The sequence below is a fragment of the Ammospiza nelsoni genome, chromosome 1 (assembly GCF_027579445.1).
Source record: "Ammospiza nelsoni isolate bAmmNel1 chromosome 1, bAmmNel1.pri, whole genome shotgun sequence".
NCBI lineage: Eukaryota > Metazoa > Chordata > Aves > Passeriformes > Passerellidae > Ammospiza > Ammospiza nelsoni.
In genome coordinates, this window is record NC_080633.1 from 106,900,194 (window position 1) to 106,914,025 (window position 13,832).

Sequence of the window (13,832 nt, forward strand, 5' to 3'; positions counted from 1 at the left end):
GTGAGCACACTCCCTCATAGCTGGGGCAGTCACATCCCTTCCCTGTTTATCAGTGCTCCCAGTCTGAAAGGCTGATAGAAAGAGCTTCCTGATCAGCATGATAAATGGAATTTAGCATGATAATTATGTTTACAGCAGGACAGATGTACTAATGACATGTTCCCTAAAGACTTCAAATGAGCTATAAAAGAATCAAATCTCTGCTGAAAATGCTGGCAGCAGTGTTATTGATTGTGTAAGTTACAGCTGATAATTGTCTTGTTTCATTTGAATGAGACAGTCAGCTATTAATGGCTTGTGCTCTGTAATACCAAAACAGCAGACTGTGCGAAATTTGTCACTCTGGATAATATAGTTGTATATTAGCAATGTGTCCTAGTGGACATACTCTGGTGGCTAGGGATGGGAAGAAGTGTTACAGTTAATTTCTAATGCTGTTTCATCTTTTCTATCAAAATACTTGTGTATGTGCCTTCAGGAAGAGAACTACTTTTTCTTATCTACAAATTGTTTGATGTAAGACAATGCCTGCAGTAAAAAAACAAGCTCTCTTTGTGGTTATCGAGGATTGAAATGGAGAATGACTAATTAGCTGTCTTGCTCCACTTACCTCTTCCACAGTGGTGAAATGAATGAAAGTCTTACCCTTTTTTTTATGTGAGAGAGATCCCACAGATCTGTTGTGCAGATCTGTTACAGAGCATCCATAAGTGTGCAGTGGCATAGACATATATATACATATAGTAGAGACATGACCTGAAAAATCTGTTAGTAGTTATCAGGCCTGATTTTTAAAATAGCAGTAAAATGAATTTCAAATTGGAAATCATAGTAAGTATAGTACCAGGTTTACAGTTAAATAAAGGTCTTGTATGTAACTAACCAAATTCAAAACCCCACTGCTGCAAATTGAATTACTTTTTGTGACATCCGATTTCATTTGCATTCCCAAAGCACGTTTCATTTCATCTTGGGTAAGTCGAGCTGCAGATAATATCCCAGAGGAGCACAGTTCTTGTAGTCCTAACCTACATCCATGCTCTGGCTGATTAATCTGTAAATCCTTCAAAATTTCTCTCCCCTGCTATTACATCAAAGCATGCCTGAGTAAAAAACATGTGAGCAGAATCCTGAAATGTGTTCCCATAGCATGAGAAGGACTCTTTGTGTGTTTCATTAGGCAATACTTTGGGAATTTTTTATGGGGAAACAGGCGGTTGGCTTTTTAAAGAGTGTGAGATGTGTTCCTGGGTTAGCAAAAGAGAGCTGATGGTCTGGAAAAACTGCCTGGAGATGCTTTGTAAAAATTGTCCTTGGTTCCTTGTGACCTTTCATCAACTTAATTCATTGCTAATGAGCTGCAAATTCATTGCAATTCATTGCAGAGCTTTGAAATTGCCACTGAGTCAGATGACAAAGTGCCTTGTTTTATGTTATCGAGAAAAGTCCTCTGACTGAGGGAGGACTAGGCTATAATGCAACTCGGAAAAAAAGTCACAGACCCTTTGTCTCTAAAGGCTGCTGATGGAAGTGCAGAGATTTTGAGAAGAGAAGAGGAGGGGGAGACCAGAAAAAGTGAAAGTCTGACATCCGCATAGGTTCTATCCGTTTGCCTGTTCACCCCAGGGAAATGGTAATGTGATTGATTTGTTCCACATAGCTAGGCAGAGACTTTAAAAATCAAATATATCCATTTCTGCATTGGCTTAGTGGTTTTTCTTCCTAAAGCCATTTTAAAAGTGCATGTATATAAAGAAATTAAACACCAACAAGAAAAAACACACACAGAAAAGGGTCTCCGCTAAGGAAGAATTAAATATGTTTTTGCCTCTACAGTCATGGCATTTGCTATCCAAAGGTCTGCCTAAGGTTGTGCTTAGCATGGCTACAGTTACAGCCGCAGCACTACTCTTCCAGACCCTGGAAATCACTCAAACTAGGTTAGTTCAGACTAACTCAGTGGATCACACCTCAGCTTTGGAGGAACCAACCACCACATCAGCTCAGGGCCCCTTGGCAGGTGTTTTTCAGGTGTAGTGCTGTGATTTGCTCCTGTGCTTCCCAGATACTTGGAGACAGAGACCTTGGGCAGCCAGCTTTGACTGCTGGGAAGATTTGATGTGTGGAATGGTGCTTTAGGCCCTTCTGAATGCTTTTTTATAAAGCTATTGACATGGGGATGTCCTTCATCAAATGTGGGATTATGGAAGTCATCCCTGCCTCTCCTGAGCCTCAGAAGAGGAGGAGGGATATGCACTATCAAACTGCCTGTCCTGGGACCTTACAGTAATTTTTAGACTTTTTGCCCCCACTTCCTGAGTGTATAGATGTCTGAAGTAATGCACAGGTTATATAAACTCATCATAGCTTAAATGTTGTGTTGTTTGTTTGTGACAGGGAGAGGTTGGTAACTCAGGTCCTCCAGACTTCCTGTAAGGTCAGGGTGTGACTCCATTCCAATTAATCATCTCTACCAGGAGATGGGTTTGTAACTGCAGTTAATTGTTGTCTATTTTGCTTTAATGGTTGCTTTATCTATTTATTTGCTTATATGCTCTGTAGACTAGATCAAACTGGGGGCTCAGGAACATTTGAAGTGGATCACTGCGAACATTGGGGTTGGTCAGCCAACCTCTACCCTTCCTCTTTGCAGAGTATGGATGCAACAGATCTTTTGAGTGGGCTGGCAAGACACTGAATAAGTCAGGAATCATCACTGAGGTTGTTTGGTATCAGTGGTGCTTTAAGGTGGCTGCCTGCTCTTGCATCTGCCAGAGCTGCTGCCTCTGATCCTTCTGGCACAGCATGAGGAAACCAAGACAGGGAAACAGAAAAAGTGAAATTTGTATCTTGTGCTGCATTCTAATATCAGTCCCCTAAACTGTTGTTGGCCAGGTTTGTCACCATGAGATGCTCTTTTGCCATTCTGATAATATAAAGTATCAGTAGACTCAGTCTAACAGAGTGCTCTGGCAGTTTTCTTCACTTCTGATGTGTTAATGAATCTGCATTTAGAATAAAATAGAGTAAAATATTGCAGTTGGAAGGGGGCAGCAAGGATCATCTAGTCCAACTGCCTGACCAAAAGTTAAAGCATGTTGTAAGGGCATTGTCCAAATTTCTTGAAGTTTTTTTTGTGTTTTCTCCCCCCAAAAACTGATTGAAAGCTGATATCTCATTGCTGAGTATTTCCTCGCCAGCCAACTTGCTGGCACCCACAAAAATTCAGTTCTCCAGTAATTACATAATTTACTAAGTAGGAGATTGCTCCGATTACATTTTATAACCCAGCACTGTGGCAGTATGTGGGGAATATAGGAAAATAAAAGGCCATAAATTTGGAAACCATTCAAGTCTGCACATGCAGCTGTTTGTGGGGTGGCAGAGCAGCATGTGTTCCCTGAGTGAGTGGGGATGGTGCCCTGCAAAGATTGTTTTCAGCAGAGAGCTGGGGGGTGCTTTCTGGCCTCTGGCCTCAGCCCATTGCCATGTGTGCTCTTGGGGGCGTATTGATCCCGGGAAAGGCAGTCCCCAGCCTGCAGATGTAGGCTCCATTTGCCAAGTCAATGAATTGTTCATTGGGGGCCTGCTGGGTACTCTCTGTTGTGAAAACAGGTGGGGAGGCTTCTTGGCCAGCTTCTCTATTGCAGAGGACTGAACCTACCGTACCTTCAAAGAGAGCAATGATACAGCTCACAACCAAATGTTGCCAGTGTTATGAGAATTCCTGCATACTTCCTTACTGAAAGTAGGGGGAAGTGAGGGTTCCCTGTGGAGATCCAATCTCTTAAATGTCACCTTTTAAACCATGATTAGTCTTTGTGCACCTGTGATAGCCTGAACCACGGTGTTCAGTCTGTGTGTGGTCTTTCACCTTGCAGAACTAAATGTTCACAGAGGAGTAAACTGGTTCTTGGAAACATTTACATTTTTATTAGAGTTCTGTACCAGGAGAGTGTAACTTCAGACTGGGAATGAGCCAATTGTGTAAGCCATGCTGAGCAAAGGACCTCAAAAGAGAGAGAAGAAATGATCACTCTGGCAGTTTGTGGTTTTCTCAAATACTTGGTTTGAAAGTTGATGCTTCATTTGTCTGGGATGTGGTGTTTAAGGGGAAACACTGCTTTTGAACAGAACAAAGTATTTATTGTTTTGCAGTGCACAGAGTTTTGTCAGGGACAAATGATACATGAAGAATGTGTTAGATTCATGTTAATCCAACGAAGGCTCTTAGGGTGTGGGTTTTGCTGCCACAAAAGGACATAAAGATGGACAGTTTGTATGTTCTTTACACTGCTATTGTATCTGCTTTGGCAAGCATTCTTGTTTTCATAAGGTTGGGTGATTAATCTTGTTGTTTGCTTCTTCCCTAGTTTTGAGTGTCTGTAATTAAGCTGATGCCCATTGATGTCTTACTGTGATAATATGTGTTAGGTTATGAGGTAATGGTTGTTCTGAAAAATACAGCTATGGCAGTGTTGGGGCACACTCGGAATAAATCACTGCACAGAAGCCTTCTGGAAGGTATCACACTGCTGCAGAGTCAGTAAAGTGAAGACAGTGAATCTGTAAATCACTGGATAAAGGTAACAGGATGTAGATTTTTGTTGCTTCAGCATCTGTGGGAGCTGTGTGTAAATGAATCTCACTGAATTGTGGCTGTAGCTCCTCATTATGGCTTGGGCAGAGTCAACAGTATGAGGATTGGCTGCAGAGGCAGCTGCCTGCAGAGGGAAGATGGCATCACTGAATCATGGAATCATTTAGACTGACCTTTAAGTTCATTGTGTCCAACCATTAGCAAGCACTGCCAAATCCACTACTAAACCATGATGGTAGGTTTCAAGCAAGATACATCTTTGAAGGACTGGGAATCCTACTGGGGGAGGTGAATATTAAGTGTTCCCCAGAGTTAGCAACATGTGGTGATTGCTCTTCTGTTCTCCCTAGAATAAACGCTGGGAGTTGCACTAGAGATTTGTTGAAATCATGTCTTCTAGAAAGACTGACAGTGTGTCAAGTTGAACTGTGCATGATGCTAAAAAAGCCAAAAAAGTCCAAAAATCCTGTTCTCCCATACCTTCTGTTTTTTCTGCACAGTTGAACATACCCATTCACATTTTACAAATGCTTTGTCAGTGAAGTGTTTGCTACTCAGCACTTGTAGTGAAAGTTCCTTATCTTTTTGGAGTGCTGGTAATCTTGATTTTGTATTTGATTTAACTAGACCCAGATGATCCCTCTGGGGCATTGGGACAGGGCTGTGTTAGAATTTTGTGTGCTATTTGAAGGATCATGTGTGTAAAACTGCATAATAATATGTGAACAGAGCATTGTGTTGCATTGTGAAAGGTCGGTGAGATATTTTGGAATTGTCATGTTTATTTTCTTCATTGTTTCTTAACCTCTTTCCTCATTCTTACTTAATAAATTCTTACTTACATTCTACCTCTGGGATGGCAGTGTAAGTGTTTTTCATGTTGAGATATGTGCAGACAGGTCAGGAGGCAGCAGTTCAAGTACTGCTGTATTTCAGAGTTTCTGCCTTGGATATTGTGGGAGAATGAGGCCTGGAGAAGGAGTTGGATGACAATATAGGTGAAATACTAAAATATAGGTGAGTGCAGGGGGTACCCTTGGTTTAGGAGGAGGGTGTAGCATGGAGCCATGTTCATGCCATACTCTCCTGTCATCTCTTTGTTTCTATCCATCTTCCTCCTTATGCCCAAAAGGGTGATGGAGACATTTGGCATGGCATTATTCTCCTAATTATCACTAGTTTTGAAGGTCTGTCTCCTTGCAGTGCATATCCCAGGAAAGCAGGTTGTTGAGAGTCCTGCTAGCTCAGGATCTCTGCTTCCAGGACAGCCCACTGCAGAAAGCTGTGGTCTTAGCATGTGTTGGCATCCTGCCTGCACACAGGTGACAGCTACATGGAGGGCTCTCGGTATGTTCTCTGTGTGTTTGGGTTGGGCTGCTGAATTAACGAAATAACCCATTTTCAGCATGTGCCAGCTGCTTTTAACTCCCATTGTGTGCAGCCTTGACAATACACTGCACAGTGTGGAAGTCCTAAATGGAGTTTGATGTTCTTTGCAGATAATGGCTCTGCTGTGTAATTATGATAGCACACAATTAAAAACGGCTTTATATCGCTTTGGGTAGCTTCTGGAAATTCTATTTCCCTTAATAATTTTCAATAGTCTCAGGGTTTGTTTTTCCTGTGTTTGTCTTCCTGTAATATTGGCAAAAGATAGGAAGAAAATGAGCTGGGACATAAGAATCCCAGTAAAAACTTCAGAGGGAGGGTGAGAGGTGACTCATTAGCGGGTCTTTCATCTGGGTTCATGCTGGGGCATGGAGTCAGGGGTCAGGAAGTGAATGGGGATTCGTTCACAGCTGATGTCTTGTATAATATTTCAGAAGAGGGAATTAATTGTTGCAGCTTAGCCGGGGAGTTTGGGCAGAGGCGTTCGGCTGGCTGGCTGGGGAGGACTTGGAGAGAAGTGGCATTTGAGTTTCCCTGGAGTGACAAAGGGGCTGGAGCTGCAGGGGACAGGGCATGGCCTGTGTCTGGCAGCTCTGCTTATACCTTATCCCCTGGCCACAGAGGGGCAAGAGAGCCAGCAGCTGCACTTCTGTTCATACCCAACTCCAAAGGAGTTAGAGAAGAGAATGGCAAATGATGACTTACAACTCAGAGAAGCCTGCAAGATATGTTTGTAGCCATAGTGCTGTAATATATAGCATACATATATTTGCATATATTATTTACTTTTAGTGTTTGGTTGGGTTTTTTTGTTTGTTTTTGTTTAGTTGGGTTTTTTCCCATTCTACTACATGGAAGCCTGATCTTAGATCTCACTGAATGTTCTCCTTGTCTTCCTTTTACTGTTCGAACCATTTTGGTACTGGAAGAAACAATAAGAAGCGCAAATGAAAAAAACAGCACTAGTGTTGCTGTTCCCACAGAGCATCAAGGTGATGTTCTGCCTGGACTGATCTATGGGAACTGCAGGTCCAGAGTATGTTTTGGTAGCTCCTGGGGGAGTGCTTGCTGAGGACAGGTTGGCTTTTGAGCAAGACCTCTCTGAGTCTGGAGCTGGCACCTTTCAGAAGTTAGATGGATGCAGAGGGAGACCCTTCACTTGCACCTCTAGGCAAGCCCTGGGTATCCTTACGGGTATCCTGATCTCATTCCCAATCACTGTGAGTTTATGGCTACTTTCTTTCCACTCCCCTTCTGCACCTATCCAGGGTAGTGTTTCTGTGTGTAGGACACATCTTTTGTGATGAAGGCACTGTGGAAATAAAGAATCCAACATTTTCAAAGTGTCGAGCAGTCCTGTGCTTGTCTGATGCTTCCAAGCCACATTCGTATAAACACAGCTGTGATCAGAAGGGAATAGCCCAGAGGTTTCTGCCCCATGATTTTGCCTGGCCACCTGAAGGGAGGAGGTAGCCCAGTGGATGTGGGGACTGCCAACAGTCCTCAGCTCTGGAAATGTCTCTGTCCTCCCAAGCTCTCCCGTCAGTGTTAATGCAGCCAGCAGGCATTCAGATGGCTGGCACTTGTGTGTCCCATGTCACTGCGTCTCTGGAGGGATGCAGTGTTCCAGACAAAGTGAAGAAGCTTATCCTGAAGGGTGTTTTTTGTTCTGGGAGCCAGCAGCACCCACACTGCTGGCTTCAGCTGTTACAGGTTTGTGATTTTAACAGAAGCAGGAGGGAAATTAGACTCCCAACTTTCACAGAAATTAGTTGTATTTGAAATATAGCTTTTTTTTCCTGGTTTTGTAGCTGTGCTAGAAAGTCATTACACATGGATTTATTTTTCCTTATCTCTTGGATTATCATTTGCTTCCTTCCTTCCTTCCTGGATGAATTTATCCAGTGTTCTCATTGCAGCTCCTTCTTTTTTTTATCACCTCCTGTCTATGTGGCTTAAGATTTTGTGTGTTTAACATAACTGAACTGAGTATTTTGCGGCAGCTGAGAGCAAAGATAATATTCCACGGATTGATGAGGTTATGGTGAATATACTTGCAGTCTACTTGCTTTGGCTATTTGCTGTTTTGGCTACAGACCTACCTTATTTCATTTTTCCTTATATTTAGTTTGTTTTTTTTTTTCCCCTTGTATTTTATTTAATTTTTGCAACTGAGTCACACATGAATCTGACTTTGGAGAGGGGAAATGAAGACAACATTTTAGCTTTAAAGAAACTTCCACAGAGATTCAGACAGCTGGTCAAAAATAAATCCAGTATGCAAGCAGAGTCATGAGTATCTTAGAAAATAGCCATTTAAAATACTATGGCATCAAATGTTTCTCTCAAATGTTTTTTTCTTCAGTCTGCGCTTGGAATTTGATTGCAGGGTACTGGTTATTTTTGGGCACATGCACAGGGAACCATAAGCAAGGAAACAGACGAAAAATGTTTTAGGTAGGTGTTGAAGGGAAAGTGATATTATTTTGTTTTTAAACAAAACAAGTCTGTAAGTTGCATGAAACTGTGACCATTGTCCTGCAAGGGCTGATGATTAGAATGAGGGGATCATCATCTTTCCAGCACTGAACTGCCTTTTTCTGTAGGGAGCAAGATGAGTTTGCTATACCTTGAATGTAGCAATAAACTAGGAGGAAGTTTTTAAGGCTTTCTGTGGACTAGGAGAAATTAACATTTTTGTTGAAGCATCTTTAATTTGGTTATTAAAGTCAATTGTATTTTTTGTGTTAGTTTGACATTTAGTCTACAAAAGTTTTAAAGCATTTTGTATTGAAGTTGCATCTGCTTAGAGACTTACCCCAAAGCCTGAATCCTGTGTGAGTCACACAGTGTTGTTTTGTTTTGTTCTGCATATATTCTTCCTCCACAGTACAACGATTTTTCCCATAATTATTATTGAAATAGGGCATTTCTAAACACAATATAGGTATCAACACAGCTTTACATCAGAATGATGGTGATGTGTGGTATGAAACAGTTTGGGTTATTTCAGTGCAAGTGTCTACATATACCAGCTGCTATACCATGCTAATCAATTTTTGAAAAATAACTCTTTTAGGAGTTCTATAGACAAATCCTGGCTGCTTGCCTGAAGAGAGAAAGATGATTAATTTAAATACTAAACACCAGTTGAGGTGATTAATTCTTAATGAAGTCAGTGGAAAACTGATTTTTCTTGTATTCCCTGGAAGATCCTTTCAAAAGCTTTCCTTTTCCAGAGATGTTTTTTGTCCCATGTGTGTGGCACAGGATGTGACTTTGTTCACAGCAGGTAGGTTCATTAGTTGGCATTTCTAGTATAATATCCAGCTGTAGAAAGCTTATAAAATACTGGTATTTAGGTCATCTTAATTAGCCTTGAAATAAAGATTTAAGATAAAGTGGAATAATTGTACGTCCTTCATTGCAGCTCAGCTTCTTCAGTGAAAAGAGGATATGATTCCTGTACAGTATGAACTGATTTCAACAGAGTTGCTCCAAATCCACCTCTCTGGTGCTCCTTTGACAGTGCTGGGAGTTGAAGTGATTAAAACTAATAATTCTGGGGAGAGCTGAAAGATGTGGCAGTTTTCAGCTGGGTTAGGGGCTGGGCTGGATATCCTTGCTCTCACTGCTACCTGTGTAGTGCACACCTTTTATGTGTGTTTTCTTCCTTTCTTCCTGGATGGCTTTATCCAGTTATGCTTGTCTCATGCCCTAATTGAGAGGGACCACAGGTATAAGCGCTCCTTTCCCAAGTTGGGGTGAACAAAGAGTTTCCCCCACTCCTTTGTGCCAATTCACTTGCCATGTAAGGTACCCAAAACGCTGCAAAATCAGTACTGGTGAAAATTGGTGTGAGGTCCTTCACGCTGAGAGGGGTGGCAGTGATTCCCACCCAGTCTATGCTGCGTTTGAGGTTAGCAAGCAAAAACCAGGAGGCAGCATCCCTGGTGCTGGGTTTAAGAAGCTGAGAGCAGTGAGGGAAGGCAGAGGAGCCCAGCAGGCAGCTGGGTGACCAGCTGGTGAAATGCATTTGTGTGTGCTCCTGCCATTCACTGCCACCCACTGCATGTGCCTTAATGACAGATGCAGATGTAGGATCTTCAAACCCATGTCTGACAAACTATCAGCAATGAAGCTGAGGATGGTGTATACCTTTGGGCAAGGAGACTCTTGGAAAAAGGCTTCAGTGGCAGCTGGAATACGCACCTGATGCTGTATTAGCACCTGGCATCTAAAGGAGATACAGCATGACTAATTTGATAAATGTAGTATGAAGAAGGTGGTAAGGTTGTACCATTGTTTATCTCCCTTTGACTAACAACATGCCAAGAATGCTTTTGGTGTTGTAACACCACAAGATGGGAGCATGCCATTATTTGTATTATTAAGCTAATGATGTGTAAAGAGGTATTAAAAAGCCAACAGCTATCATCTGCCACGTCATCTACTACTTGAAACTTCCAGCTTTTGCTTATGGATCAGTGAAACTGAAAAAGTAGGAGGAGCTCCTCCTGATCTGAATTTCTCCCAATAAAAGCATTCCTGTATCCTCTGTGATTATGGATGGAGCTGTGGGAGCACCCATGGGTGCAGGAGACAGGTGTTTGGTCTCTTCTCCTTTGTCTATGCCAACACATCCTGAAATGCAGACTCTTTTTTTTAGCATTTTGAAGGTGTATCCTATCTTGCACCAGGTCTTCTAAAATCCTAGTTTAGACAAAGCCTGAGGGGATTTAGGTTTGCATATTTTTCCTAAGAGGATTATGCTTCACACTTAGTTGATCTATAAATTGTTTGAGGGGTTTTCTGTGATTTTCTAAGGACAGAAGCTGCATGCTCATTCAAATTGTCCTGAAATGTGTTGTCTCTGGGTTAGGGATGGAAATTTGGTGTTTGAATTAATAACAAATGGAATCACTGAACCTCAGGGTTATTTTGAACTGAAAAACATTTTGGTAATCAGATTTGCAGCATGGCTGCAGGAGCAGTTGTAGCAGCACAACTGGAGGGGTAAGGGAATTGCAGGAAGGATTAGCAACTGCTTACACTGGCAACAGAAAAAACAATTTATTGTGAAAATGCAGCCCAGAAATAAATTAATGAGCACATAGGAGTGCATAATGGCATATAGGAGTGCTCATGACATTCTTTAAACTCTTTGCTTGCCGATGAAAGGGAGTAAGGCAGCTCAGTGGGAATTGGGCAAGAAGCAGTAATAGTCTTTGCAGACTTTTGTCATTCATACCCATGAAGTCACTGGAAGGTGCTGTGTGCCTCAGCCATGGCCCTGGGGATGGAAGGGTGCTGGCACAGCTCCTGACAGCTGGGTGCAGGGGCACAGTGCCACGGCTCTGCTGGCTGCTGCAGCTGCTTTGACGCCCATCGACGACGGAGTAGCTTCCATGATTGCCAGCTTAATTTCTCTTTGTGTGCCTGAGGGTGGGCTGTGTCTTACACATTCATTTATGGTATTTACTGTAGTTTCGTGGAGGGTTGGGTGCAGTTCTTGTTTTGTGCTGCTGTCGGGGTGTTTGGAGGTTGTGCAGCAGCAATGGCTGCTGAAACAAAGACTGTACTCTGGGGCATCTTCCCTGCTTGCTAGAACAGCCAGAAAACCCGTAATGCTAAGATTTCCATAATTATTTCTTTGAAGGTGGAGGAAGGATGTGACTCAGACCTAGGAAAATGGTTTAAAACAGAGCTTAGCTCACCTGTGCTGCTCATGGGGATGGTCAGAGCTTTTGTTTAAACTGCTGCTTTATAACCAGTGTCACTGGCACTATCATCTTTCATCTCACTTCAGACACTCCTCACAGGAGTGATGAGATGGACATCATGGAGAAACAAGTGGCACTTGCTTGGTAGAAAGTGCAAGGGGCAAAGAGAAGTGCCCCTGTGGCAGTGTGAAGGACAGGCAGTCTCTGTGGATCTACGTCTGCATTATTTTGTCAGAGCTCTATACTTATAACATTGCCAGCTGTACTGCAGCATATGTGGGACTGTGTTAGATGGGTGTTAAACCCTTAAAGAAAAGGGAGCATAAACTGAGGAGGAGCTGTTGCAAAGCTGAAGCTTCTGCTGTGCTGTAGCAGCTTGTATGGAGTAAGTTTGCTTCTGGGTGGAATCAAACAGATTAAGATAAGCAGAACGGAACAAAATTTATTAATATCCAAAGGCGTGGCTTGGCTAGTGAAGGGCAGTTTGTGATCTTTACTCAGTAACAGCTCTGAGGACTTCTTTGTGCCTTCTAATCAGCAGTGATGTTTTGTGTTCTGCTTTCTCTGCAGACGTCGGCTGATCTCCCAGCGATCTTCTCTGGAGACTCTGGAGGACATCGAGGAAAACGCCCCACTGCGGAGGTCATTTTATTTACTCTCTCTCTGGCTTCTTGTCTCTAAAGCACATGCATGGCAGGCTTGCTCTCCCTCCTCATGTTGAAAACTAGCTGGGTCTTCACATTAAGATATCCTTCATAGTGAGTAAAAGTGTTGAAACTTCACATGCCCTGCGAGGTGGTGGCTGATATGAATTGCACATTCCCTGGCTTTAGGTCATTAAACAAAAAGGCAGTATTTAGATGAAATGTCAGGAATTAAAATGCCAGATTTGACTAATAGAAAAGTTTCGTTTTTACCAATATGAATGACTAGCCCCTAGTCAGTAGTACCCTAACATCTGTTGTACATTTTAAAAGTATGTTCAGATGGTTAAATACCAGTTTAAATACAAGTAAGTTTTTGAAGGCTAGTATTTTTAATGAAGTTTTAGTCTAGTCTCTCAGCACATGCAAGCTTATCTTTTGGTTACCAGCATTGCTGTGTGTTGGCTGGTAGGTTTGTGACTGCTACCCCACTAATAAAACTGCTCCCATCCTTGTTATATTGGCCGCTTCAGTGTGGTTTGATCTGTGCTTCTGGGAGACCACAGCTTCCTCCTCTGGGGACCACAGCAATTAGTCTCTAGGCAATCCTCTGGGGTGATGGAAAATGGAACAACTGCTTAACAGGTCAGAAAGTGGCTGGTTAGTAATCTGACCAGTGCATGGAATGCTTCCAGGTCAGCTGTTCCGCAAGACAGCAGCCCAAGTTTGACTGCCTCTTTATCTTAGGACCTGTAATTCAGCTGGTTTATATTGGTGTTTAGCCTGCAGCCTTGTTTATCCGCATGCAGATTGGCTGTCTCTCCTTACCTCAAAGCAAAGAATAGCAGAGGCTGTACCAATTGGCTTATTACCAAAGCTTGATTATTTTTACAAAGCTCACTGTTGCATGTTATGAAGTGTTCCCATAAGTGATTCAAACATGTATAATTGGTAAAAGATATAAACAAAGTATGGTTTGCCAGGCAGTATTTTTGCTTGCTAATTTGCAGAATTGGTGGTAGAATGTCTCTCTTGGTGCCATTTTCTTGTGAAGAATCTAACAAGGCTAATTGCAATCAGAGGGTGAGGGAATCTCAAAGCCTTTACTAGCAGGAGGAAGGCGGAAATTGATGGGGTGCCCCTCTTGGGGTGTGCCCGTGCAGCGCGATGGTACAAGTGGTAGGGACTGGCACAGTGGTCTGTGGTTTCAGTCCAAGATAATGACCTCATGGAGCTGCTGAACTCTGCCTGTGCAGGGAGAGGATGGAAAAGAGAGGTTAGGGAAGCTCACCATGCGCCAGCAGAGGATGCTGGTCCCGTGGGTGCCACAGAGGATGCAGCAGCCACGGTGCAGCCCTGGCTGTGCTGGGAGCACAGGACTCATCTCCAGTGCCTGCGAGGGAGCTCTGCCTCGCCCTGCACCAAAACAGGCCTGAGATGAGACAGAGAACGCTTTCACATGCGCTGTGCTTTCAG

General features: G+C 42.8%; 1 protein-coding gene across 2 annotated transcripts in view; it reads left to right on the plus strand.

The window, feature by feature from the left end:
- The window catches only part of CABLES1 (Cdk5 and Abl enzyme substrate 1), a 67,819-nt gene that overhangs the window by 20,213 nt on the left and 33,774 nt on the right, over nucleotides 1-13,832 (plus strand). For both annotated transcript variants that reach the window (XM_059482185.1, XM_059482193.1), the window contains exon 2: nucleotides 12,283-12,354. In XM_059482185.1, coding sequence (XP_059338168.1) covers nucleotides 12,283-12,354 — 72 coding nt within the window. The remainder of the gene's footprint in view (nucleotides 1-12,282; nucleotides 12,355-13,832) is intronic.